At 38.9% G+C, this 27,104-nt stretch overlaps 6 protein-coding genes across 6 annotated transcripts; 2 read left to right on the top strand and 4 right to left on the bottom strand.

The window, feature by feature from the left end:
- Nucleotides 1-59: 59 nt before the first annotated feature.
- On the top strand, nucleotides 60-981 carry GCK72_020652 (uncharacterized protein; the record flags this gene model as incomplete). Its single annotated transcript, XM_053733715.1, has 2 exons — nucleotides 60-81; nucleotides 452-981. The coding sequence occupies 2 exons, from the start codon at nucleotides 60-62 to the stop codon at nucleotides 979-981; spliced, it is 552 nt and encodes a 183-aa protein (XP_053582628.1).
- A 2,147-nt stretch (nucleotides 982-3,128) lies between these two features.
- GCK72_020651 (uncharacterized protein) lies at nucleotides 3,129-4,397 on the bottom strand (the record flags this gene model as incomplete). The annotated part of the gene is made up of 4 exons (XM_053733714.1): nucleotides 3,129-3,276; nucleotides 3,486-3,671; nucleotides 3,883-4,080; nucleotides 4,315-4,397. 4 exons carry the CDS (start codon nucleotides 4,395-4,397, stop codon nucleotides 3,129-3,131), a joined length of 615 nt encoding a protein of 204 aa, XP_053582627.1.
- Nucleotides 4,398-13,094: 8,697 nt separating this feature from the next.
- Nucleotides 13,095-16,475, top strand: GCK72_020649 (uncharacterized protein; the record flags this gene model as incomplete). The annotated part of the gene is made up of 6 exons (XM_053733712.1): nucleotides 13,095-13,561; nucleotides 13,852-14,163; nucleotides 14,209-14,376; nucleotides 15,854-15,905; nucleotides 15,952-16,376; nucleotides 16,421-16,475. 6 exons carry the CDS (start codon nucleotides 13,095-13,097, stop codon nucleotides 16,473-16,475), a joined length of 1,479 nt encoding a protein of 492 aa, XP_053582625.1.
- Nucleotides 14,494-15,696, bottom strand: GCK72_020650 (uncharacterized protein; the record flags this gene model as incomplete). Its single annotated transcript, XM_053733713.1, has 5 exons — nucleotides 14,494-14,545; nucleotides 14,588-14,694; nucleotides 14,741-14,831; nucleotides 14,874-14,946; nucleotides 15,531-15,696. The coding sequence occupies 5 exons, from the start codon at nucleotides 15,694-15,696 to the stop codon at nucleotides 14,494-14,496; spliced, it is 489 nt and encodes a 162-aa protein (XP_053582626.1).
- Nucleotides 16,476-16,906: 431 nt separating the features above from the next.
- Nucleotides 16,907-17,125, bottom strand: GCK72_020648 (uncharacterized protein; the record flags this gene model as incomplete). Its single annotated transcript, XM_053733711.1, has 1 exon — nucleotides 16,907-17,125. The coding sequence occupies one exon, from the start codon at nucleotides 17,123-17,125 to the stop codon at nucleotides 16,907-16,909; it is 219 nt and encodes a 72-aa protein (XP_053582624.1).
- Nucleotides 17,126-22,677: 5,552 nt separating this feature from the next.
- Nucleotides 22,678-23,250, bottom strand: GCK72_020647 (uncharacterized protein; the record flags this gene model as incomplete). The annotated part of the gene is made up of 3 exons (XM_003091344.2): nucleotides 22,678-22,781; nucleotides 22,834-23,011; nucleotides 23,059-23,250. The coding sequence occupies 3 exons, from the start codon at nucleotides 23,248-23,250 to the stop codon at nucleotides 22,678-22,680; spliced, it is 474 nt and encodes a 157-aa protein (XP_003091392.2).
- Nucleotides 23,251-27,104: the final 3,854 nt, after the last annotated feature.

Below are 27,104 nucleotides of genomic sequence, written 5' to 3'. Positions count from 1 at the left end.
TGACCGTAGTTGTTCGTTGCGAGAGTCGCCGATGGTGATATCCTATGCTCCTTTAAATTATGACCGTAACCCTTCTTCGTGGTGAGACCCGAGTGAACATTTTCTTGCTGCGTCTTTCGAATGACTGTATTTGAAACGAGAATTTGTGAACCAAGAGTATTTGCCAAGAATTTGAGAACCTGAACAATGTTAAACCGGGGAAAACTGCTGAAATTTACCTTTTTGGAACTGAATGACTGTCCTTTTTAGGTGTATTCTTCAATTTTCCAAACTTTTCTTCGTCGAGTAAGACAAGACCGATTCACTAATTAGTGATTGACAGTTGTTCTTCAATACTTTGACCACTGTCTTACGCATTCTTGACTATTTTCTCCTCAGATTCTGACTTCTCTGACTATGGATGTTGTACCGAGAACCTTCTGACATCTTGTTCAATGACTGTTTGCATTAGGACACATCACAGAGTTGCTGTTGACTTCTCTTGTTCCGCGGTACGTCGAAGACATTCGCGTCTACACGGACGAATGTGCACTGAGAAATGGGCGGAGCGATGCGAAAGGAGGATGGGCAGTTGTCTTCCAAAATGATAGGCTCTTTAATGCTACAGGATTCTCAGTGTCCGGCCCACAAACGAACAATCATTATGAGCTGAAAGCAATCGAAGAAGTTCTGAAAATTGTTCTTAGTGACGGGCCCGCTTACAATGTCACGATTGTAACTGATTCTCACTATGCCATCAATTCGATCACTATGTGGAGAAATAATTGGATCCCGAACGGGTGGAGAACAAGCAATGGAACACCGGTCGCAAATGAAGAACTCATTGAAACCATCTATAGTATGATAGGGGATATGCAACAGATAGGAGGAAGTGTCAGGTTCGAGTACGTCGTCGCTCACTCTGGAGACTGGTTGAACGATCGTGCCGATCGAACGGCGAAGGATGCCGCCGATCAGAACCCACTTGTTCCTTATTGGTAGAGCCATGAAAGTAGGATCGAAATTCAAAACCATCATTCCATTGTATTCTCATCATTGTCTCGATTCTTTCCATCAAAGTGCATTTCTTTCCAGTCTTGTTTCTTCGGGTTTGCATGACGGTGGATCTTGGTCGTTGTTCCTTAACGAGTCAATACACTCCAGCTAGTTGTGATACCCTTTAAACATCTTCAAAACTAAATCTGCGCAAGCGATACGTACTGAAGTTTGTCACAAGAGGAACTGGCAGTAGTCGGTGTCTGTCTCTGGAAAGGTATTAAACAGTTACGGGACTGTGTATTCCCAAAACTCGTTGACTGTTCATCGATACTTTCTTTGCCTCTAAGTGGAACCATCGACTGTTGAATGCTTCTTCATTGCGTCATCTCTGAACTCCGAACACAGTGTCTTCTGACTTCAATTCGTTGTGACAACTTTTTAACAGTTAGACTTGTTCCTTGCTCGTTTTGAGTTCTTCCGACTTCTGAACGATGAAACCAGACGTGTCTACATTCTACTATCAAATCTGCATAAATACTGACTTTTTAGCACTCTGTACGAGACTGAAACACTTGTGATCTTCTCGAACGTCTTTAGTGTTTTGACTCAATCTGCAACTGATGTTGAACGTTTCACCGAGTGACGTCGACTTTGAACTGATCCATTTTCCTTTGAGCTTGTTCTTCATCTGTTTCCAGACATCTGCCTTTTACCATCTCTGAACAAGAGTGTTCACGACCAACGTACGAAGTATGTAGACTTCTTGAATACTGACTGTTGTCTTCCGACATCTTTCCGTAACGAGTCCCTGCTGCGAAATGTTGCAATCTGACATCTTTCTTCATCTGTTCTGTTTAAAACGGGTTAGTATTTGTACTTTGTACTGAGTTATTAGTTTGATTAAAATACTGAATCATTAGTACAGCTGAGTTGTAAACTACTGCTGGGTGTGGTTGCACATTGCCTTGGTACCATTACTGGAGTTTGAATCGACAAAGTTGTGACCTTCTTGCCTATATTGACTTTCCTTCTTCATTCTGAAATCTGAAATCTTTCTTGATCATCACTCGTCGAGCTTGTTGAATCCTGTGTGTTGAAAGATCAGTACTTCTTCTGATGAATAGAATTCGAATGGACAACAAGACTAGAAAACCGGTACATTGACTTGAAAAACTGCTGATTATTAGTATGCGTGAAAAGCTATGGTTAATTATTGGATAAAACTTTAGATTAGTACTTGCTACAAGATTTTAATGACTGGCTGTCCTTTGTGGTGATGACCGACTTGTCCCTTCTTGCGAACTTGTGGTACAAACAAAACGAAACCAATGCTTGCGTCTCTTCATCCGAACATTGCTGATGTTGATGCTTCTGTCTTTACCACGAAGTGAGATTTACCGAAACGCTTTTGTGCTAAGAGAAAACACTTGGAGAGACTGATGTTAAAGACTAAAAGCGTGTTTAGAACTTATGACAACTCATGAAGGAATGCGAATGTTGACATCAACAATTGGTTCAACTTGTTGCGATGACTTTGCGCTGAAAACTGACTTCTCAAACTTGCACTCGTATGCCGTCTGCTGTGAATCGTTGACTTCAGCTGACTTTGTCTATTTGTCGCTGAGCTTCATCAACCTAAGTTGACTGAAACTATTTGAGCTGAGCTCCGCCTACCTTTGTTGACCTGAACCATTTGCCAATGAGTTTTGTCTACTTCGGTTGACCTTCGTCTACTTCAGTTAGCTTCTACTAGGTGTCGTTGAGATTCTTCTTCTTCTTGCTGACTTTCGTAGCTGACACTTGTTTTCGACATTGTTCCGTTGATTGTCACGAATGGCTGGCAGCTCAACACAACTTACTGATTCTTCTGTTCTTCATCATGATTACTTGTTGTGACTTCTGAACTATAAACACTGATATTATGCTTTACCTTTCTAGTGGACACTCTTGAACATAAACGACTTCATTACAAGTTCCGATAGACTTCGTCTGTCTGCTGATGGAGTTGTATTCTCACAGCAACTTCTGACATTGCTGTTACTGACAATCATCTGTCCTTGTTCATACATGTCTCAGTTACTCTGTCATAGATCATCGTACTTGTCTTCTGAAATCAGTTTTCCGAAAAGTTAACACTTACTGGTGCTCGTCTACTTGATCACATGTTCTGCTGAACTTGATGAACGTCTTCGATTACTGACTTGACTGTGTTGCTTCACTTTCATCTGACTTCCCTTGTTGTTCTTGTACAATGTCAACTTGAGAACAAACATGACAACTGATGCTGACAGAACACTACTGGAATTCGCCCAAAAACGAAATGACTCGGAGTAACCATACTTCTAGCATGTTAGACTAAAATCATCTGGAACTTGTTGTTGATGATGAATGAGCTCTGCTAAAGATCTTTTGGAGCTACTTCGACTTCACTCTTCAAAGCTTCTTTGTACTGATGTATCTGATGTTCATGACAGACTTCATGTTCTACCAGTTTCCGTTACGAATACCTGTCCTGAATGACCTGTGACTCTGTTTCTGCTGCACCATGACTAAGCCGGATATGCTTCAACTTCACTGACTTCTGATGAATGTCCGTCTTGAGATATCGCTTCTTCTTCTCTTGACTTCTTCTCTTCTTGTCTGAAAGTTGTTGCTTGACTACCTTGACTTGTTGTTTCAGCTTGGCTAGCTTTCTGCATTAACTTGTTGACTGACGTCGCTCAGCTTGAACTACTTTGCTTCGACCTGAAACTCTGTAACGATCTGAACAAAAACTTAGCATTTGAACGTTTGACTTGTCTTTGCTTCATTGACTGAACTGTTCATAAACTTTCATTAAGAAAATGATAGCTGTACTGCCTGATTCTGAATGTCTCGTTGCTTTGCCTACGTATTCACACGTACTGACTTCGAAGTGACTTTTTGTTGTCTTCCGTTGAACAATGATGTCTTCTACGATGTTCTTGCTTCCGACTACAATCGTTCTGTCTCTCTTCTTCTTTGAGTTGAATACTGATGCACGTGTTACCAACGTCTTCTGTCTTTGCTTGCTCATTGACTTGTCCCAACTTGCTTCCGCCTTCTTCGTACACTTGACTATGCCTGAATGTAAACTAAACCCTGAAAATTGTGCTTAAATAACCTTACGACATTAATCATTAGATTACAACTGTTTTATGATTCAAAGTTTGATACACTCAACGTTTCAGGTATTATGCGGAGACGAACGCCGAGGCGTGGGCCTCACTGTGCAGAATCCGTCAACAAGAGTTTTACCTGTAGTTTATCGTCGCTTGCTCTTTCCTTGATACTCAGTTTCCTCATTGCTGATTTCACTTTGCTTCTTGTTCTGAACTCCTGATGACTTCACTCTTCGTCTTTCTCAACTGTCTTGACTTGACTTCTTCTGCTGCTGACATTGTTCTGACTTCACCTGACTTCTTCTTGTCCGTGTCTTCTTTGTCCAGATCCGCTGTTGTCTCTGTACCAGCTGTTCTTTGCTTTCGAATTGCCGCTCCACAAGCGGGCAACGCAGAGCCGTGGACTCCGACTTCTAGTTGATTCGAGTATAAAACTCTCGGTGGCCACTAATCAACTCTGACTTTCGTCTTTTAGCCATGTCGTCATCGGACTTCACCGGATACTCGAAAAACTCCCGTGATCCTCTGTTTGATCGCAAACGTTTCCGTCATCACCTTGTGACTTTCACGCCCAGGAGCCGACACCGCGAGACATAAATCTCGGCTTCCTATCGACGGTTTGGAGATGTTGCTTCCAAATGATCACCGGCCGTGCCTGATCCCGCCGCTGGGCTTCCAGGGAAGTTCCACGATTCCGCTGCGCCATGCCCAGGTTCTGATACAACCTCAGCTATACCGAGAACCGCTTCGCCATTGTTTCTGTTGGGAAGCCCGTTGCCACGATTTTGTTGTTGTTGCTCACTGCGTCTTGACCAAAATCACGTCATCTTCTCCTCTGCAGGTCTTGCTTGGTTGTTGTTCTTCAACGACTTTCGCTGCTTGCGCCGATCGATCCCTTCTGTTGCTCTTAACTGTTCGGCTTTCGCCATTACGAGAAAGGTTGTTTTGGAGAGTAGGCTACGAATGTACTGTTTTTAAACAGACAATAAAAATGTTAAACCATGTCGCGGAGGCGAATGCCGAAGCATGGGTCTCACTGTGCAGACTGGAGCAACACTTTTCTATTTTATACCTGTATGTCGTCTCGACATTCCTCCTCGACTCCGATCGATGCGCACTCCCGGTTGTCCTGCTGACGACTTCTTTGCTCTCGTCCGAACACATGACGCTGTATGCTGACACAACACGACGCCACTTCGACACACCACAACCACGGTTTGAACTTAAAAGTTCGCTGAAAAAGAGAAAACCTCCGCCGGCTTGCGCCGAGCTGAGGGAAAGATAACGAAAGAAACAATTAACGGTTAATTCACGAGAAATGTTCTTCCGGACAGGGAAGGTCTAGGCAATCCGCACTATATTCCCTCCGTCCGAAAGAAAAGAAAAAGCGGAAAGATACGTGACAACCCAGAGTGAAAATTCCCGCTAAAACTTAACTAACGAGACGGAGCTTTTGTCCCGTTTAACTAATGAAACCCAACCCCTTACCTACAGAACCTAGCGCTGACACTAATGTTTTTAAAAGATTGGCCACTCTAATAAAAACGGAAAGACACTAGGGGAACTACAAATGCTAAGGTTTATGTTACCCGTAAGCGCAATAAACTAGAGAAAACAAACCTGCCGAAAGGATCTTAATTAAGCCTAAGGAGGAAAAATGATGGCAAAAAGCGAACAAGTTCCTACGCTTAGACTACACTCGCTGCTACCAGTAAACGTACGAACAGGTTTTTGAGACTACTAGTTTATTAGAGCAAGAGTAGTTACATTTGAGAGGCGAGCGGGGAGTAAGGGAAACAAGAGTCAAACGTGGGATAAAGGTTGGGACCACAAAAGACTGCCTAGAATGAGCTTTCCAGCTCCTTATATAGGGAAAACGAGAGAGTGAGAGAGTTTAGAGAAAAGAAGATTGGCGCCATAGTGAACGGTTTGGCGGGTGAAGAGGAAGTTGGCGGCGGCGGCGAAATGGTGAAGGCGAGAGAGTGTCGGCGAGGAGACGCGAGGCGACGAGACGACGAAACTTTGCAGGTCTAACCGAGCGATTATTTAGTGATTGAGAGTTCGTTCGTTGTTGTACTGCTTGATGGGATAATGGGTTGCACACATTTGATAGAGTTGGAACTAACGGATCAGCCTGATCCGTTACAATATTAAAAACAAATACTCTACCAAGTTTTCTGTTTCCCTTATATTATCTTTGTTTTCTGTTTACTCCTTTACTCGTTATTTGTTGTTTCAATGCTTTTCACGTACAGAAAGAAGAACAATTGAGATATATTGCGGAGGTTTGACGATAGAAAGGATAGTAGATTGATTACCTATAAATTTTCAGTTCTACCCTGAATATTTGTCCAGTTTTCAACAGTTACCACACTTCGATTTGTATTTTAAAAACAATACATATGTGTTTATTGCTGCAATAATATTTATGTTTTTATCTGTTGCTTGCTCTATGCTAGCTCTCATTATTATGGACCTTTTCCGACTAATGCGTGTACTGAAACTGCAAATATCTTCTGGAACATTCAAAAAGCACGAAGATGCGATAAGAAGTTTACTTGTACAAATTGCAACTACTATTCTTTGTGTATCTCCAATATCTCTAATGGTGGTCTCTATCGTTTTGGAACTTCGATATGCACAATTTGTTGGTTCGGTTTGTGCAGTACTGTTTTCTTCCCATTCATCAATCAATATTATCTCACTTTTTTTATTTTTTCCTCCATTCAGGGAGTATGCTTCAAAAAAGATGACATTGTGAGTAAAAGCCGTACAATTGAACTAATTTTTTAAGTTTTCAGTTTGCGAAAGCGAAGAATAACAACTGATGTGAGAGTTTCACCAGCTATTTCTTGAAAGTGTGCACTGATTGAATAACGAGACAGTTTGGTCATGAAACCGATGATACTTATTTATGTTATCTGCTTTTTATGTCTCTAATCATGCAATAAAAATGTTAAAAGTGGAAGAATCTCTCTGCTCATCCACACTCACAGCTAATGTTTGAGTGTCGTGACATGTTAGAGGAACGGTGAGACAATGTTACATGTTATGTTAAAGTGCAGTAGAACAAAAAGGAGGAGAAAAACATTAACTTTATTCACAGGTAAAGTGCGCTTCAACCGTATGCGGATGGACCAGGTTTCTGGTCCGTAACTGATCCGTTACGGCTATTTTCACGACTGGCCAATCGCGTACGGTCCGTTTCCAAAAATCGCGAACGGATAGAATACGGCTCTGTACTTTTGCGCAGAAACGCAATTGCCTCGCACGCGGTTAGAATACGGATTCGCGTATGGATCCGTTACCGATGGCTGAAGTCTGAGTGACTAAAGACTGCACCCTCGTCCATCTAATTTTTTTCTTGCTGAATTATTTATTTTTCTTGTTTGTTTTCTAATTTTGAGCTTTTTTCATTCGCGATCGTTCAAAATCTTGCTTTAAAAAATTTTACTCGCGTGAGGATTGCATCGGTAGCCGTCGATACATTTGACTTTCCATGGAATTATCCTAAATTGTTTACTTTTCAGAAAATGATTAACGGCGACAGAAGGAAAAGATGGACGTTCGTGCCTCCGCCAGCTGCATAAAATGGATAAACGACTAACAATGGAAGTAAGTATCGCCAATACAAAATAATATTTTAATCAATTTTTTTCAGAATTTCGGCAGTTAACGAGGGAAATGGTGCAGAGTTCGAATGGAACAATACGGTAAAAGGAGCTACAAAATTGTACCGTACTCTCAATATTCCGATTTCAAGGGTACAAGAACGGTCAAATCAGAAGTCATCCGCCGTCTCCGTCCCAGATTCGAACCTCTTTTTGTGAACCTAATTATCCCAATGTTATGTGATTTTTACGTATTTATTTATGTATTAATCATGTATTTCACGATATTTCAAAGTGAACCTATGCAAACGCGCCCTTTTGAGGAAAATCGTTTACCTAAATTGTTTTGTTCTAACTGAAGAACTTTGACAAGAAATAGTTTTAAGCAGAAATATAACCGAGAAAGGCCAAATTTTTGAAAGAACAAAAAATATTGAACAATTCCATTTTAGGCTTCAAATAATATAGCCAAAAATGTAGTCTCAACAAAGCGCGTTTGCATAGGTTCACTTTGAATTAACGTGGTATTTATGTATTAAATGTTATCTTTTTCAGAATAAACAAAATAAAATATCCATTTTGTATGGTTTGACTGGAAAAACCGGAGTTTTGTAGTAAATGAGAACAAAAATAGAAGGGAGGAAGCGCTCGCCGTTACATTCAAACCGTTCGCGATCCGATCCGTTACTGATCGCATACGGACCCACATATGATTCCTATGCGGACCGCGCGCGACTTGCGGTACATCCGTAACGGGTCGTTCGCGACTCACCTGTGTTAACATGACTAGTCGAGAGCTTCATTGGCATCAGTAGTTGAGCCTTCTTCCCATAGAAGTTGTTGGTCACTGGCGATTGCTGGTAAAGCTTCCGCAAGCAGTGAAAAAATCCTCTGAACCACGGTGCTTAACATCATCATCGGCAGACATCATCATTGCAGAGAGTGTAGAACGATTGATAGGCTACGACATTATAACCATTTCCTCTTCCGTGTATGCACAGAAAATGTACATAGGGAATATCTTTATCGTAAGGTCACCAGGTTGGGTTCAGGTTACGTCCAGAATAGTGATGGTATCAGAGTGTAAGGTCACGGAACATGTGTCTTGCAGTTGTTGAGACTCATTCTATTAATTTCTCATGCAGATTATAGTGAATCTGCTGTGAGACGGGTAGCGCAGGAGTTATGACTTAAGGTACGAGTTCATAAGTTTATACTTCCGCAATTAACAGAAATAGTGCTTTTCAATGATATTCCACCTGTAACTATGTCACAAAGCACTAAATTTCTGGCTATGATTATCAGCCGACCAGTCACTTTATCTCCCCAACATGCAATATAACATAGACTTTTCCGGACCTTATTGGATTATTTCATGTTATCATGTTATTGGAATCATCTCATTTTTTCTGAACTCCGTCGGCATTTACATGCTTATTTTTCAATGTAAAAAACTGGGAACTTTTCGATTTTATTTACTGGCGTATCTAAGTATGTGTTTTCTAACTGACATTCATTTGACTCTTCTAATGCAAGTTGTTCCTTTTTTTCCATTTTTAGCAGGATACGCTGCTGGTATCCTACCTGAGTGGTTTGGGGTCTCCTTACACTATAATGTTGTAAGTTCTGGCCGAACTGATATATATGAATTCATTTCTGATTTACAGATAATTGCATACAGCGTTGTTGCACTACAGTTTGAATTCTTGATTATGAGCTTCATTCAGAAACATCAAACCATTGCAAACATATTAAAAACAAATACTCTACCAAGTTTTCTGTTTCCCTTATTTTATCTTTGTTTTCTGTTAACTCCTTTACTCGTTATTTGTTGTCTCAATGCTATTCACGAGCAGAAAGATGAGCAATTCAGATATATTGCGGAGGTTAGACAAGTGATAGTAGATTGATTACCTATAAATTTTCAGTTCTACCCTGAATATCTGCCTAGTTTTCAACAGTTGCCACACTTCGAATTGTATTTTAAAAACAATACATATGTTTTAGTGGTAGCAATTATTTTTATGTTTTTATCATTTGCTTCCTCTGTGCTAGCTCTTTTTATCATGGACATTTTCCGACTAATGCGTGTACTGAAACTGCAAATATCTCCTGGAACATTCAAAAAGCACGAAGATGCTATAAGAAGTTTACTTGTACAAATTACAACTACTATTCTTTGTGTATCTCCAGTGTCTCTAGTCGTGGTCTTTATCGTTTTGGAACTCCGGTATGCACAATTTATTGGTTCGATTTGTATAGTACTGTTTTCTTCCCATTCATCAATCAATATTATCTCACTTTTTTTATTTTTTCCTCCATTCAGGGAGTATGCTTCAAAAAAGATGACATTGTGAGTAAAAGCCGTACAATTGAACTAATTTTTTAAGTTTTCAGTTTGCGAAAGCAAAGAATAACAACTGATGTGAGAGTTTCACCAGCTATTTCTTGAAAGTGTGCACTGATTGAATGACGAGACAGTTTGGTCATGAAACCGATGATACTTATTTATGTTATCTGCTTTTTATGTCTCTAATCATGCAATAAAAATGTTAAAAGAGGAAGAATCTCTCTGCTCATCCACAGTCACAGCTAATGTTTGAGTGTCGTGACATGTTCGATTTGTATAGTACTGTTTTCTTCCCATTCGTCAATCAATATTATCTCACTTTTTTTATTTTTTCCTCCATTCAGAGAGTATGTTTCGAAAAAGATGACATTGTGAATGAAAACACTACTATTGAGATTATGTTTTGTTTGTAAATTTTCAGTATGCGAAAGCGAAAGATGACAACTGTTGTGAGAAGTTTATGAACTGGTTTTTGAAAGTATTTCCTCCACGAATAACGAGAAAATTTGGTAAAAAACTAGTGATATTTATCTCTGTTCTTTTCTCTGGATGTTAAAATTATCATGTAATGAACTTTTTTTATGTTCTAGTTGAATTTTTTATAAGACAAAGTAACTATTGAAAATACTGCACCCCGTTTCTCCACAAAATATCAGTGAAAATAAAAGTAAACGTGATGTCATCAAAGTAACAAATGCGTCGAAATGTCCCGGAGCCCTTTTTGAGTCTAATTTTAAATATGTTTCAAGGCCTAGTAAGGAAAATCACCTGTTCAGTTTATAAGACCAACTGAGTTTTAGATTATGAGTAAAAATATGTCTCATTATTTCAAGCAATATGAATTGTGTAAACTTATCTAAACAGTTTGGATTAGTTACGGATTGTGAGCCCGTGTTACACTTAGAGTGGTGCCAGAAGAGCAAAAAAGAAGAGAGCAACAACAACTTCATTAACATGACTAATTGAGAGATCCATAGGCACCAGTAGTTGAGTCTCCCTTCCATTGAAGCCGCTGGTCATGGGTGGTTGCTCTCAGCTTCCCCAAGCAGTGAAGAAGATAAGAATAATTAAGAGACGACGACTTTCTGACGATTTCCTTTTTATTAAATGCACAGAAAATGTAGCGTAGATTGTTATCGTAAGGTCATCAGGTTGGGTTTAGAGCACATCCAGAAAATTTATGGTATCAGAATGGAAGGTCACGGGGCATGTGTCTTGCTGTTGTCGAGACTTATTCTGTTCATTTCTTATGCAGAATATAGTGAATCTGTTGTGAGACGGGTGGCGCAGGATTTTTGACTTAAGGTATGAGTTCATGAGTTTATACTTCCGCAATTAACAGAAATAGTGCTTTTCAATGATATTCCACCTGTCACTCTCTCTCAACCAACTAAATTTCTGGCTATGTTTATCAGCCGATCATTCACTTTTTCCCAACATGCAGTATAACATAGACTTTTCTGAACCTTATTGGATTATTTCATGTTATCATGTTATTGGAATCATCTCATTTTTTTTGAACTCCCTTGGCATTTACTTACTTATTTTTCGATGTAAAAAACTGGGAACTTTTCGATTTTTTTTGCTGGCATATCTAAGTATGTGTTTTCTAACTGACATACATTTGACATTTTTAATGCAATGTGTTCCACTATTCCCATTTTTAGCAGGATACTCTGTTGGTATTTTATCTGAGTGGTTTGGGGTCTCATTACACTATAATGTCGTAAGTTACCACCGAAATAATATATTTGAATTGAATTCTGATTCACAGATAATGGCATCCAGTATTATTGCACTCCAATATCAGTTATTGATGATGAGCTTCATTCAGAAACATCAAGCCATTGCTATCATATTAAAAACACATATTATACCAAATTTTATGTTATTATTTCTTTATTTTTGTTGTCTGATCACTCCTTTCCTTGTTACTTTTTGTGTCAATATTGTTTACGAACAGAAAGATGAGCAATTGAGATATATTGCGGAGGTTAGACAAGTGATAGTAGATTTATTACCTATAAATTTTTAGTTCTACCCTGAATATCTGCCCAGGTTTCAACAGTTACCACACTTCGACTTGTATATCAAAAATACTACATATGGTTTTATGGTAGGAATTGTTATTATGTTTTTATCTTTTGCTTGCTCTGTGCTAGCTCTCACTATTATGGACATTTTTCGACTAATGCGTGTACTGAAACTGCAAATATCTGCTGGGACATTTAAAAAGCACGAAGATGCGATAAGAAGTTTAATTGTACAAATAACAACTACTATTCTTTGCTTATCTCCAGTGTCTCTAGTCGTGGTCTTTATCGTTTTGGAACTTCGATATGCACAATTTCTCGGTTCGATTTGTGCAGTACTGTTTACTGCTCATTCATCAATCAATATTATCTCACTCTTTATATTTTTCCCTCCATTCAGAGATTATGCTTCAAAAAAGATGACATTGTGAGTAAAAACACTGCTATTGAATTAATGTTTTGTTTGTAAAATTTTCAGTATGCGAAAGCGAAAAATATCAACTGAAGTGAGAGATTCAGCAGCTCTTTTTTGAAAGTATGCACTGAATAACGAGACAGTTTGGTCAAGGAACTGGGCACATTCAGAATAGTTATCGTATCACAGTGGAAAGCCACGGAACACGTGACCTATCTTATTCTTTTCTTATGCTGATCATAATGAATCTGCTGGGAGGCTGGTGGCGCAGGAGTTATGACTCAAGTTGCGTGCTAATACTCATTCCGCAACACATAGCAGAGAAGTGTGTAATATTAAAAATGACCAGAAATCATGAAAATATAAAAACAGACAAGTAAGTATCATTCAGAATAATCTTTGATGCTGCTTTGAGAAAACTAAAAATTTTCTATTTAGATAAACATCATGTTAATTGTACCTTACTCCTGTTTGAAATCTATAATTATTGTAAAACTTGTGATAACTATTTTAGTTTTTTGATCAGTTTTCTATTTCATTCACTCTCATCTTCCGTTTTTTGCCGTAATGTTGAAACTAGGCCGTAAAAAGCTTCCAAATCCAATAGACTACCCCGACCCAAATACCAAAAAGCCTAGAACTACTACTGCCCCAATACCCAAAGACTATTATATTTATCAAGATCACTATGAGTCTGGAAGCGTGGAGACCACTACTGAACCATTCTGGAAAGACTATTATTTTGACCCGGGTTACGATTATATTACTGATGAGTTTCAAAAAGACAACACAGTTTTCGATGGATATGTTGAGACCATTAAATTTATCTATGACATTTCATCTTTTATTGCTTTTTTCGTTAATATCTTTCATTTGATAGTTTTGACTCGCAAAGAACTAAGGACCCAATTAGTTTACATCATTATGATTGGAATTAGTCTATGTGATATATTTCAATCATTAGGAAATGTTACTCAAGTTGTAATGATGTGGAATATAATCTATAAAATAGAAGGATGCTGGGGTGGTGTGATGTATTCGCATCTTATTATCAACTTGTTATCCAAATCAATACAAATAATGAGTCGAAGATGCTCTGCGTTTTTTGCATTATTTATAGCAGTAATTAGAGCAATTTCCGTTTTGTTTCCATTGAATAATTTTATTGCAAAGATGTTAAAACCAAAATTTGGGACAATGGTCATGCTGCTAATAAGTGTTTGTTGTGCTACCTGGAGCTCTTACTACTTTTATAATAAAAAATTTGAGAAAGTCAAGTAGTAGGTTTCATACCGCATGTTCAATATTCGATAAGATATTCCAGCTGCGAGTACGATTCTAAGACACCTCCTTACGTTCCATATCGAATGGTTGCAGTGGAAAAATGGGAGAGGAAATATCTAGCAATTGATGGCTTTATGGCAATGTTTATCAGCTGTACCTATTTTTTCATGGCTATTATATTATTGGGAGCAGTTAGTAAAGCAAAGGAAAGGAGGAAGAAGTTGAGAAGTGATGCGTCATCTAACACATTCTGGCTGGTTCTAGTAATGACTATCAGTGTGTTCCTCTCGGAAATCACTTACGGAGCTTATTATGTTACTGACTATTTATATGTACAATATTATAAAGAACAGTGAGCTAAAGTGATCTATAAAACTTAGAGCACTCTTTTTTCCAGACAAGTTTATCAAGAACTCGATGCATTCTCGTACACCCTTCTCATTGCCAATTCGGTTACCCATTGCTTGATATGTTTCCTAATGTCATCACAGTATAGAAGTGTGGCAAAACGCCTGGTGCGGAGAAAAAGAAAACGAATAAATGAAGGCCTGGTTTTTGTTGTGAGGTCGACTATACATTGAATTTAGTATCATTGATAACTTTTGTGTTGGTAAATGTTTAATAATGTGTTTATTGAATTCAGGTCTTACAAACTCTATCTTGAATAAAGTATTGACTATTTTTAAGGTTGCACACATCCCTGGAATGTACAGACAATTTTTGAAATCATCGTTCTGAAAATTACACTTATTTCTTTAACCTTGTGATCGACTTACACATCTCTGGCAGACCAGGAACCATCTGCTTCACAGGTCAATGTCGATGACGCTGAGGTGGATGTGACACCAGTGGCTATTCCTCTGTTTCCTGTAGAAGTCGTTCCCTGGAACTCCATATTTTAAATTAATCTTCTGACAGGTACCTCTCACAAAAATATTGTTATTTTCACAAATCATCGTATCTGATCTCATGCAATGTACTTGGAAAACCATTTGACATCCCGTTGCTGGTTTATCGACACTGGAAAAAATAGCAGTTTTGCAAACAATAATTGAGACCCACTCAAATGTGAAGTAAGTGTTTGCAGGATCCTCCAAGTCCGGCGCGATTTTGTTGACGTCGCATTTGTCGCATACTATAATTCAATTTTGAGATTTGTCTTTGATATTGATGTTTGAACAACTTTTAGTTCCTCCCGTTATTTTTTGAAGCGACAAGATAAAAGCTAGAAATACTAAGTGGTTGGAAAGATGTCGTATTTTAATTTTGAATTTTTGGTGCCAATCTGACAGCCAGCGTTCGAAACCCACCGGGGAAAACTTTTTTGTCTTTTATTATTCATTTCTCAGGCTGATTATAGTGAATATGCTGTAAAACTGGTGGATCGGGAGTTATGACTCAAGTTGCGAGTTAATGAATTATTAATTCCGCAATTAACAGAACTACCGCTTACCGATGATATTCCACCTGTCACCATGTCACGACAAACTAAGTTTCTAATTATGTTAAGCAGCCGACCAGTCACTTTATCTCCCCGACATGCAATATAACATAGATTTTTCCGGACCTTATTGGGTTGTTCCATGTTATCATGTTATTGGCATCATTTCTTTTTTTCTTAACTCCCTTGGCATTTACCTACTTATATTCCAATGTGAGAAACTAGGAACTTTTCGATTTTATTTGCTGGCGTATCAAAGTATGTGTTTTCTAACTGACATTCATTTGACTCTTCTAATGCAAGTTGTTCCTTTTTTCCCATTTTTAGCAGCATATGCTGCTGGTATCCTAGTTGAGTGGTTTGGGGTCTCAATACACTATACTGTCGTAAGTTTCCGTTGAGCTGATATATTTGAATTTGATTCTGATTCCCAGATAATGACATTCAGTTTCGTTTCACTCCAGTTTGAACTCTTGATTATGAGCTTCGTTCAGAAACATCAAACCATTGCAAACATATTAAAAACAAATACTCTACCAAGTTTTCTGTTTCCCTTATATTATCTTTGTTTTCTGTTTACTCCTTTACTCGTTATTTGTAGTCTCAATGCTCTTCACGAGCAGAAAGATGAGCAATTGAGATATATTGCGGAGGTTTGACGATAGAAGGATAGTAGATTTACTACCTATAAATTTTCAGTTCTACCCTGAATATCTGCCCAGTTTTCAACAGTTACCACAATTCGATTTGTATTTTAAAAACAATACATATGTGTTTATTGCTGCAATTATATTTATGTTTTTATCCGTTGCTTGCTCTATGCTAGCTCTCTTTATTTTGGACATTTTCCGACTAATGCGTGCACTGAAACTGCAAATATCTGCTGGAACATTCAAAAAGCAAGAAGATGCGATAAGAAGTTTACTTGTACAAATCGCAACTACTATTCTTTGCGTATCTCCAATATCTCTAATGGTGGTCTCTATCGTTTTGGAACTTCGATATGCACAATTTGTTGGTTCGATTTGTGCAGTACTGTTCACTGCACATTCATCAATCAATATTATCTCACTTTTTATATTTTTCCCTCCATTCAGGGAGCATGCTTCAAAAAAGATGACATTGTGAGTAAAAACCGTACAATTGAACTAATTTTTTAAGTTTTCAGTTTGCGAAAGCAAAGAATAACAACTGATGTGAGAGTTTCACCAGCTATTTCTTGAAAGTATGCACTGAAACGATGATAATAATAATAATAATAATTTATTTACGTCCGCAAGGGTACGTAATAGGGAAAAATGTGTACGAGTTCAATTTAGCCCTGTTCCAGATACTTGTATTCGTAGCACAAATGCAACTTCTTCTTTTTTTTATTTCTTGGAAGGAACGCTTTTTCGTGGGAGATCGGAGATGAATTAGCATACTTATCTATGTTATCTGCTCTTTATGTATCTAATCATGCAATGAAAATGTTAAAAGTGGAAGAATCTCTCTGTTCATCCACAGTCACAACTAATGTTACAGTGTCGTGACACGTTAGAGGAACGGTGAGCCAATGTTACATGTTATGTTAAAGTGCAAGAGGAACAACAAGGAGGAGAAAAACATAAACTTTATTAAAATGACTAGTCGTGAGCTTCATTGGTGTCAGTAGTTAAGCCTTCTTCCCATCCAAGCTGCTGGTCACAAGCGATTGCTGGTAAAGCTGCCGCAAGCAGTGAAAAAAATCCTCTGAACCACGGTGCTTAACATCATCATCGGTAGACATCATCATTTCAGAGAGTGTAGAACGATTGATAGGCGACGACATTGTGACCATTTCCTCTTCCGCGTATGCACTGAAAATGTACATAGGGAAGATGATCTTTATCATAAGGTCACCAGGTTGGGTTCAGGTTAAGGTCACGGGGCATGTGTTTTGCAGTTGTTGAGACTCATTCTATTAATTTCTCATGCAGATTATAGTAAATCTGCTGTGAGACGGGTAGCGCAGGAATTATGAATTAAGGTATGAGTTCATAATTTATTACTTCCGCAATGAACAGAAATAGCGCTTTTCACTGATATTCCACCTGTCACTCTCTCACAACCAACTAAATTTCTGCCTATGTTTATCAGCCGACCATTCACTTTTTTCCCAACATGCTATATAACATAGACTTTCTTGAACCTTATTGGATTGTTTCATGTTATCATGTTATTGGAATCATCTCATTTTTTCTGAACTCCCTTGGCATTTACTTACTTATATTCCAATGTGAGAAACTATGAACTTTTCGATTTTATTTGCTGGCGTATCTGAGTATGTGTTTTCTAACTGACATTCATTTGACTCTTCTAATGCAAGTTGTTCCTTTTTTCCCATTTTTAGCAGGATACGCTGCTGGTATCCTACCTGAGTGGTTTGGGGTCCCATTACACTATAATGTTGTGAGTTTCCGACAAACTGCTATAATTGAATTTATTTCTGATTCCCAGATAATGGCATTCAGCTTTGTTGCACTACAGCTTGAATTCTTGATGATGAGCTTCGTTCAGAAACATCAAACCATTGCAAACATATTAAAAACAAATACTCTACCAGGTTTTCTGTTTCCTTTATATTATCTTTGTTTTATGTTTACTCCTTTACTCGTTATTTGTTGTCTCAATGCTATTCACGAGCAGAAAGATGAGCAATTGAGATATATTGCGGAGGTTTGACAAGTTATCGTAGATTTATTACCTATAAATTTTCAGTTCTACCCTGAATATGTGGCAAGTTTTCAACAGTTACCACACTTTGAATTGTATTTTAAAAACACTAGATATGTTTTCGTGGTAGAAATTATTTTTATGTTTTTATTTTTTGCTTGCTCTGTGATAGCTCTCTTTTTTATGGACATTTTCCGACTAATGCGTGCACTGAAACTGCAAATATCTGCTGGAACATTTAAAAAACACAAAGATGCGATCAGAAGTTTACTTGTACAAATCGCAACTACTATTCTTTGTGTATCTCCAGTGTCTCTAGTCGTGCTCTTTATCGTTTTGGAACTTCGATATGCACAATTTGTTGGTTCGGTTTGTGCAGTACTGTTTACAGCTCATTCATCTATCAATATTATCTCACTCTTTATATTTTTTCCTCCATTCAGAGAGTATGCTTCAAAAAAGATGAAATTGTGAGTGAAAACACTACTATTGAAATTATGTTTTGTTTGTAAATTTTCAGTATGCGAAAGCGAAAGATAACAACTGTTGTGAGAAGTTCATAAACTCGTTTTTGAATGTATTTCCTTCTCGAATAACAAGAAAATTTGGTAAAAAACTAGCGATATTTATCTTCCTCTCTCTGTTCTTTTCTCTAGATGTTAAAATGTTCATGTGATGAACTTTTTTTTAAATGTTCTAGTTGAAATTTTTATGAGACAACGTAACTATTGAAAATGCTGCACCCCGTTTCTCCACAAAATATCAGTGAAAATAAAAGTAAACGTGATGTCATCAAAATAACAAATGCGTCGAAATGTCTCGGAGCCCTTTTTGAGTATAATTTTAAATAGATTTCAATGTCTGGTGAGGAAAATCACCTGTTCAGTTTATAAGACCAACTAAACTTTAGACTATGAGTAAAAATATGTGTCATTAATTCAAGCAATATGAAATGTGTAAAGTTATCTAAACAGTTTGGATCGCGTTAGAGTGACGGTGAGCCTGTGTCACACTTAGAGCGCAAGAGGAACAAAAGGGGAGAAATCAAGAAAAACGTTATCAACACGACTAACCGAGAGGCGATGCACGGGAAATGTAGGGTAGATAGTTACCGTAAGATCATCAGGTTGGGTTTAGAGCACATCCAGAATAGTGATGGTATCAGAATGGAAGGTCACGGGACACGTGTCTTGCAGTTGTTGAGGCTCATTTCATTCATTTCTTATGCAAATTATGGTGAATCTGCTGTGAGACTGTTGGATCAGGAGTTATGACTTAAGGTATGAGTTCATAAGTTATTACTTCCGCAATGAACAGAAATAGCGCTTTTCAATGTCCACCTGTCACTATGTCCTAACGAACTAAATTTCTGGCAATGATTATCAGCCGATCATTCACTTTTTCCCAACATGCAGTATGACATAGACTTTTCTGAACCTTATTGGATTATTTCATGTTATCATATTATTGGAATCATCTCATTTTTTCTGAACTCCCTTGGCATTTACTTACTTATATTCCAATGTGAGAAACTAGGAACTTTTCGATTTTTTTTGCTGGCATATCTAAGCATGTGTTTTCTAACTGACATACATTTGACATTTCTAATGCAATGTGTTCCACTATTCCCGTTTTTAGCAGGATACTCTGTTGGTATCTTATTTGAGTGGTTTGGGGTCTCATTACACTATAATGTTGTAAGTTTCCGTCGAACTGATATATTTGAATTTAATTCTGATGTACAGATAATGGCATCCAGTATTATTGCACTCCAATATCAGTTATTGATGATGAGCTTCATTCAGAAACATCAAACCATTGCTGTCATATTAAAAACACATATTATACCAAATTTTATGTTATTATTTCTTTATTTTTGTTGTCTGATTACTCCTTTCCTCGTTACTTTTTGTGTCAATATTGTTTACGAACAGAAAGATGAGCAATTGAGATATATTGCGGAGGTTAGACAAGTGATGATAGATTGATTAGCTACTTTTTTTCAGTTCTACCCTGAATACCTGCTTAGTTTTCAACAGTTATCAAACTTCGACTTGTATATCAAAAACACTACATATGGTTTTATTGTAGCAATTGTTTTTATGTTTTTATCTTTTGCTTGCTCTGTGCTAGCTCTCACTATTACGGACATTTCCCGACTAATGAGTGCACTGAAGTTACAAATATCTGCTGGAACATTTAAAAAGCACGAACTGCGATAAGAAGTTTAATTGTACAAATCACAACTACTATTCTTTGTGTATCTCCAGTGTCTCTAGTCGTGCTCTTTATCGTTTTGGAACTTCGGTATTCACAATTTATTGGTTCGGTTTGTGCAGTACTGTTTACTGCTCATTCATCAATCAATATTATCTCACTCTTTGTATTTTTTTCTCCATTCAGGGAGTATGCTTCAAAGAAGATGAAATTGTGAGTGAAAGCCGTACAATTGAACTAATTTTTGTATTGTGAAATTTTCAGTTTGCGAAAACGAAAAAAAGTACTGAAGTGAGAGGTTCACCAGCTGTTTTTTGAAAATATGCATTGTAACGAAACAGTTTGGTCATGAAACCGATGCTATTCATCGCTGTTATGCTCTTTATATTTCTAATCATGCTATAAAAATTAAAAAGTTAAATAATCTATCTGCCCATCCTTACAGCTATTGTCTGACAAAGTTTTGTGAGTGTTGTGACACGTTAGAGGGACGAGAAGTCCATTTTACAATTAAAGTGCGAGAGAAACTTCAACTTTATTAACAAGATTAATTGAGAGGTCCATTGGCGCCAGTAGTTCAGCCTGCTTCCCATCGAAGCTGCTGGTCACGGGCGATTGCTGAGAGAAGTGTGGGGGGGGGGGGGGGTATTTGGGACCATTTTAATTTCGCATGCTGCGCTCTCTCACTCTCTCGTCGTGTGAGACGGTTTCTCTGCGCGCTCTCTCTCTCTCGTTTGTCTGCGTCTCCTCCTCTTCCATACTCTCTCGCATGGCTCCCTCTCAAGCTCCATGGCTCCCTCGTAAGGATGACTCATCGGTACTGTCTCCTTGGGGCCTAATTGAATTTTTTGATTTTTCCATGTGCCCCCGAACCCCCGACCCGGTGTGTGTTGACTCAGAGCACAACCCCTGTGCTAAGTGTGTAAACTAAACCGGAGGGGTAGATGTGGTAGACATAGTGAGGGGTCTCGGGCGCGAGAGGGGAACCGGGAGGGAGAGAGACCCAACACGGCAGATTGTGTGTAGGGAAAAAGGAAGGGGGAGGATGAATTTAAGACTGAGCAATGATTTCTCTGAAATTATTTAATTACTTTTTTCGTTAATTACTTATGCTTTTTGAAAAAAAAAAAATTTTTGAAACTACACTATATCTGACAAATCGTTTCGAGACCCAAATTTCAGAGAATACGGTATCTCTGAAAAAATGCGTCGCGGATGAGTCGCGCGCGGCGTCCGCATCATTGATATAAATAGATATATCAGTTTTCTGATTTTTTCAATATAAATCTTCCTCGTTTATTGTGAATGTTTGAAAGTTGGCACGGTGCCCACTCCTACGTGAGCTTTTTGGTGTACTTTGAGATGATTCATTTTTCTTTGTCTTTGAAAAACCAGACGTTTGGTCAGTATAAATAGTTTTTCATTGCATCTTTTCCTTCATTCTATATTATTTTTGGACGCCAGCGGTGTCCTATCTCTATTTAATTCTGATTTTTTCTGAGTCCTAAAAGTAATTTATTAATTTCCTTCTATTCTACATCAATCAATACCGAAATCTACTTGTTATCAGAAGAGCATGGGGGCTCTGGCTGTGGCACATAATGCATCGAGGTAATTATTTTCTCTCCAAACTATGTGTGTAAAATCACTTTTCAGATATGATGCTCAGTTTATTATCGAAAAACTGATTGCCAGCAACAAGGAAGCACCTCAAATATTCCCGACGACGAATATTACGATCTTGACAACAAATCACCAGTAAAGCGAAAGGAATTGGAAGAGTTTTTGGCATCGGAGCGGGTAACACACAAAAAGTTCAATTTTGTGGAAGAAATTGTTATAACGATGTCTTCATTCTCGCATCGGCCATGACAAACTTTGAGAAGTCGTTTGAGGAGATGGTTGATGTATGCTTGTTGGAGGTAGGAAAAACATTTTTTAATCCTACAAACTCGCAATTTCTTGCAGGAGGCCGTCACTGCCGCATCTGCTGCCATGCAGGTCTTCAGAAGAGACCATTTGAAAAACGGGACACCGATTGTCCTGGTCTCCAAACCTCAAACCGCTCTGGATGGAACAAAACTAGTGTTTTTGAAACACAAGGGCGTAAAATTTGTGGATTCCGTCAGTATGGTGAGTTTATATACTAGATTTATCGGTCAATTTTTATGGAAAACTTGAAAATTTCAGGCAATGGCCCTATTCAACGAAACACCCATCCCACACAATCAAACACAGAAAGCCGAAAAGAAAAAGGACGCGTACACCTTTCATTTCGCAAAAGGTTCGGCTCCTGTGATAAACATATACAAAAAGGACTGAACGTTTGGAAATGGATTTTATTGCCTGATAGTTTTACTCTTCCTTTTAGTTACTTTGAAGAATAAATTGGTCATTAATAAACTTGTCTTTCTGGGGACGAAAGGGGACTATGCGGGAAAACATGAGGGCAGAAAAGGAGGGGGAAAACGGGAAAGTGTGGAAAAGAGAGAGGGGTATTTTCCTTCAAAAGAATTACAGATTATACTCCTTCTTGACGGTTGGAATTTCGAACTGGAAGAACTTGATTTGGCGCTGGAGATTCAGATGGTTTCGACAGACACTGCACAAAGCCAATGCTGAAATTAAAAAATAAATACACGGAAAAATTATAAAATTTATAAAACTTACGGATTTGTACCATTCCAGGCTCGACGACTTCCACCTGGCGTTCTGAGTTGAATTTTTTGCAGGGGTAACAGATGTTGAAAACGATCGCTCCTGGTTCCCTGAAGAGATACTCCGGCTTCACCACAGCATTTGTCTCGGTTGGGATCACGGCGTCCTTAGCCTTCATCTTGAGCCATTCCTGAAATATAAAAAATACTATTTTATATGACAAAGTAAATAAATTACCATTTTTCTGACGGTCCCGTCCTCTTCTCCTTTTTCCTCTCTCTTTCTTTTCAATGAAGTCCGCGATGGGTGGACGATTTTCTTGATTTCGTCGGAAATGGGACCTTCGCTCTTGGCTGATTTATTCTTGTAGGATTTTGAAAGATCCTTAACGGCTTTGGCGTTTTCGTTGGAGGAGTAGACATGAGACATTTATTCTACAGAAATGAAAGTACACAAATTTATTTTTTGGGAGAAGAAGAAAGAAACAAAAAGTAAACGAAACAGAAAGTGTCGGGAAAGGGAGAGCGGTGGAGAAACCGACCGCACAGTAAGAAGAAAAAATAATGAAATGAATGATAGCAGCTGAAAGGGGGCGGGGTTTAATTTCAGGAATTGTTGCACTTAATGGATTTATAATGATAAACCTGTCACGAGATGATACGAAAGGGAAATCAAAACATTACACAAAAATTCGCCCCCTCTCTCTCCCTCCCGGCTCCACCATTCTTTCATTTTTGTATGTTGATGGTCGGTGACGACCCTTTATTAAAGTTGAAAATAAAACTTTCGACTCTTTTCGTTGTTTTTGACGGCGGCGGCTGTGTGAAAGCCATACTTTCGTTTCCGATTGTTGAGCTTATCTGAATTTTTCTTTAATTTTTTAGTAAATAATTTATACTCACCATTCCGTTTTGATTGAAACTTTCTTGTGGGACAAAATAGCCAGTATTGTCCTCGTTCATAACCTTCTTTGGAGCTGATTGTATCATTTTCAGTATTCTCGTCGTAATTCAAAATGGCCGTTCAACAAGTACTCAATGCAGTCCTGGAGCAGGTGGAGGAGACTGAAATGGAGGAGTTGCGAAGTGGACTCGTGAGTGAAATAAAATTATTTGTGGGGTTTAAACAGTTTTTAATTTATTAGGTCCAAGTGGGCGGAGCTAGCCTGAAAGAGCTCACGAAGGTAGTCCGTAGAGGGGAAGGACCATTCCGAAATGTTGTGACTCATGTCACAATAAAATTGCGGGTCCCCCGAAACATTATTCTCCACCCCCAAGGCCCCGAAATGTTTGCCCAGGCTCTGATAGATCTGATGAAGAAACATGCCCCCTCTAGAGCTTCCACGACCGACCTTCATGTCGGAGTGACTATTTTTTCTGATAGTTTAGTAGAACATATTGGCCTCCCTCTAAAACCAATAGGAAGAGTGACGATAGATGACATTGTCTTCAACATGGAGAGAATGAGTCAGTCGAGTCGCTCTCCATTGGAATTGGACGTCCCCGAGTTGTCGGTGATGTTGACTTATGTCACACCGGCAGTGGGTTCTGGAGACGTTCCCCCTGAAGTTTCTCCGAAATCAAAGCGAGGACGTAAAAGAAAGTTTGACACTGAAAAACTTCTCGAACTAATTGCTTTCGAGAAACAAAAAAGGGCGGAGGAGGAAACTAGAGAGGAGGCTAGGGCAGAAAGGGAAGAGACCCGCTCTGTAAAGTCGAAAAAGAGGAGAGGAGGTTGCCCTTTCCTCGATGACGAAGCGGGGTGCTCTGATGATGGAGATGATGAAGAAGTCGAAAAGGAGGGAGAATTCGACGATTTCCTGGATGATGAAGAAGGAGACTATGATATGGAAATGTATGAGAGAAGGGAAATTGATGATAGAGTTCTCGGAGAAGTGGAGGAAAACGGAGGGGACGAGGTAGAAGAAGAAGAAGAAGAAGAAGTAGAGGAGGAGGAGGACACAATAGAAAAAGAAGATAGAGATGAGGCCGTATCAAGTTTTGGACGAAAAGGAGCAACAAATGTTTTGCAGAATAAAGGTTTTGATAAATTCTAAAATTAATTGTTGAAAAAGTAAACTTTGTTATAGTCTCCAAAAACTGCCTCCCTCATGCACTCCTCCAAGCACTGTACTACTCCATTTGGCAAGAGAAGAAAACAGCCACAGCTCGCTACAACTACAAAGCTAGTTTGAAGAAGTCCGATAGCAACCCCAACCGCTACAAGTGGCTTTTTGAAACTGTTGAGGACATCAAAAAGGTAATATTTGTCCGTTGAAACATTGGGAAACTATTTATTTTATTTTAGAAGGCGGGAGTTACAAAGTCTGAAAACTTTGGTTATCTGGATATCAAAGCCTTCCAAGAAACAGTCTTCAAGAAGTACAAAATCCTGGTATTCGAACAAAATTCCACTCTGCCATTCTTCAAAGGTGACTACACTGGAGAGAAAAAACTGCTGGTTCTCTATCTCTCAAATGGTCATTTCCGTGGTGTCAGAAGTGTGTGCGCCCTCCTCGATACCTGGTATTATTGCGGCAAGTGTGACGCAAAATTCAGGGACGTGGCCTCACACTACAACTGCAAGTTGATCCACAGAAAATGTGGCAAGCAGAACTGTCCTAAAACGAAGGATGATAAACCCGTAGAATGCCAGAAGTGTCATGTCCACTTCCCCTCGGAGGCATGCTACCAAAACCATCTCGAGAAAGGTAAATAAATAATCATAAAGGGCAAGACTAACTATTTGTTTTTAGGGCCACGAGGTGGAAAAAGTAGGTGCGATCACACAAAATTCTGCAAAAAATGTGAGACGCCCTACTTCCGCAACAAGAATGCCAGGCCTCACGAATGTGGAGAAAATTTCTGCCACCGATGTCAGTGTATGAGGGCGGAATTCCACCACTGTACGATGACCGTCAGCAAGAAGAATGAGAAGAGGCTCACTCGGACGTACTTCTACTACGATATCGAGGTTTGTGTACTCTTATATTGGTCAGAAAAAATATAAAAAATTTCAGAGTAAGGCTGTGGAGGAAGGAGAACAGATCCCGATCGTCTTCACCGGGATCAGATGTTGCCCAGAATGCTCCTCGACGATTCCAAAGACGGTCAAGTATGATGGCACGAAGCCTGAAATCAAGGATGACTCCGACACATGTGCCCGGTGTTCTCCAAATGGCCGAATAAAAATAATCGAGAGCATCTATTACGCCAACAGAGATCTGGACTGTAAGTCCGAGATCGGACAATTCGTGATCTCTGAGGAAAACAAGGGCTCAACGCTTGTCGCCCACAACATGTCTGGGCAAGTGAAAAATGAAAAACTTTCTAATTTTGTTAAATTTCTTTCAGATACGACGGACAATTCATCCTCCAGAGTCTCATCGCTTCCAACAAATCGGCACCGGAAGTATGCCTGGACGGCACGAAGCTCGTTTATCTGAAGCACAATGGTGTCCGGATGGTCGATTCCATGAAGTACCTCCCGATGAGTCTAGCCACAATGGGAAAAACTTTCGAGGTGGATTCTCTGAAGGGGTAAGTAATTTATTATCTTGAAAAATATAGAAAAAAACCTTTCCAGAGATTTCCCAATCAAGTTTATAAAAGAAGAAAACTATGATTATGAGGGAGATCTCCCGGCAAACGAGTACTTCACGTTGGATAACAAGTCGGCATCGGAGAGAAAACGTATGGAGAAGGTACTTGCTGAGGAAAGGGAGGAATACAAGTCGTCCAACAAGAAGTTCAACTTTTGTGAAGAGTTGATCAAGTACTGTTATAATGATGTGTATATCCTCGCCACATCAATGACTACTTTCCTGAAGGCCTTCGAAGAGTTGACAGATGTCTGTCTGTTAGAGGTTGGTTCTTTCCCCGTCTATTTCTCCACTCTCTCACCCGACCATATGGTGCCCCCACACTTTCCCTCACGACGATCATTTCTCTAACTGTCTGCGTTTCTTACAGGAGTCGGTCACTATCGCTTCTGCCGCGATGACCACATTTCGCCGGAATCACCTTCGAAACGGATGCCCAATCGTTCTTGATGTCAAGCCATCCGCTTCCTATAATTCTTCAATCAAAAGCCAAAAGTATTTGGCATGGATTGGACATAGGGACGGAGTCCAAGTCGACATTTCGTCGACATATGGTGAAAAGATGGTGAGAAGATTGTGGTTTTTTTCCTAAAATGATAAATTTTATTTCAGATCGGCAGGTTCCGGGTCGATGGATTCATCGATAAATGCGACAGGTATCCGGAAGGAAAAATAATTGAGT

Source organism: Caenorhabditis remanei, chromosome V (genome assembly GCF_010183535.1).
Source record: "Caenorhabditis remanei strain PX506 chromosome V, whole genome shotgun sequence".
In the NCBI taxonomy this organism is placed as follows: domain Eukaryota; kingdom Metazoa; phylum Nematoda; class Chromadorea; order Rhabditida; family Rhabditidae; genus Caenorhabditis; species Caenorhabditis remanei.
This window is presented reverse-complemented; position numbering and strand designations above follow the sequence as displayed.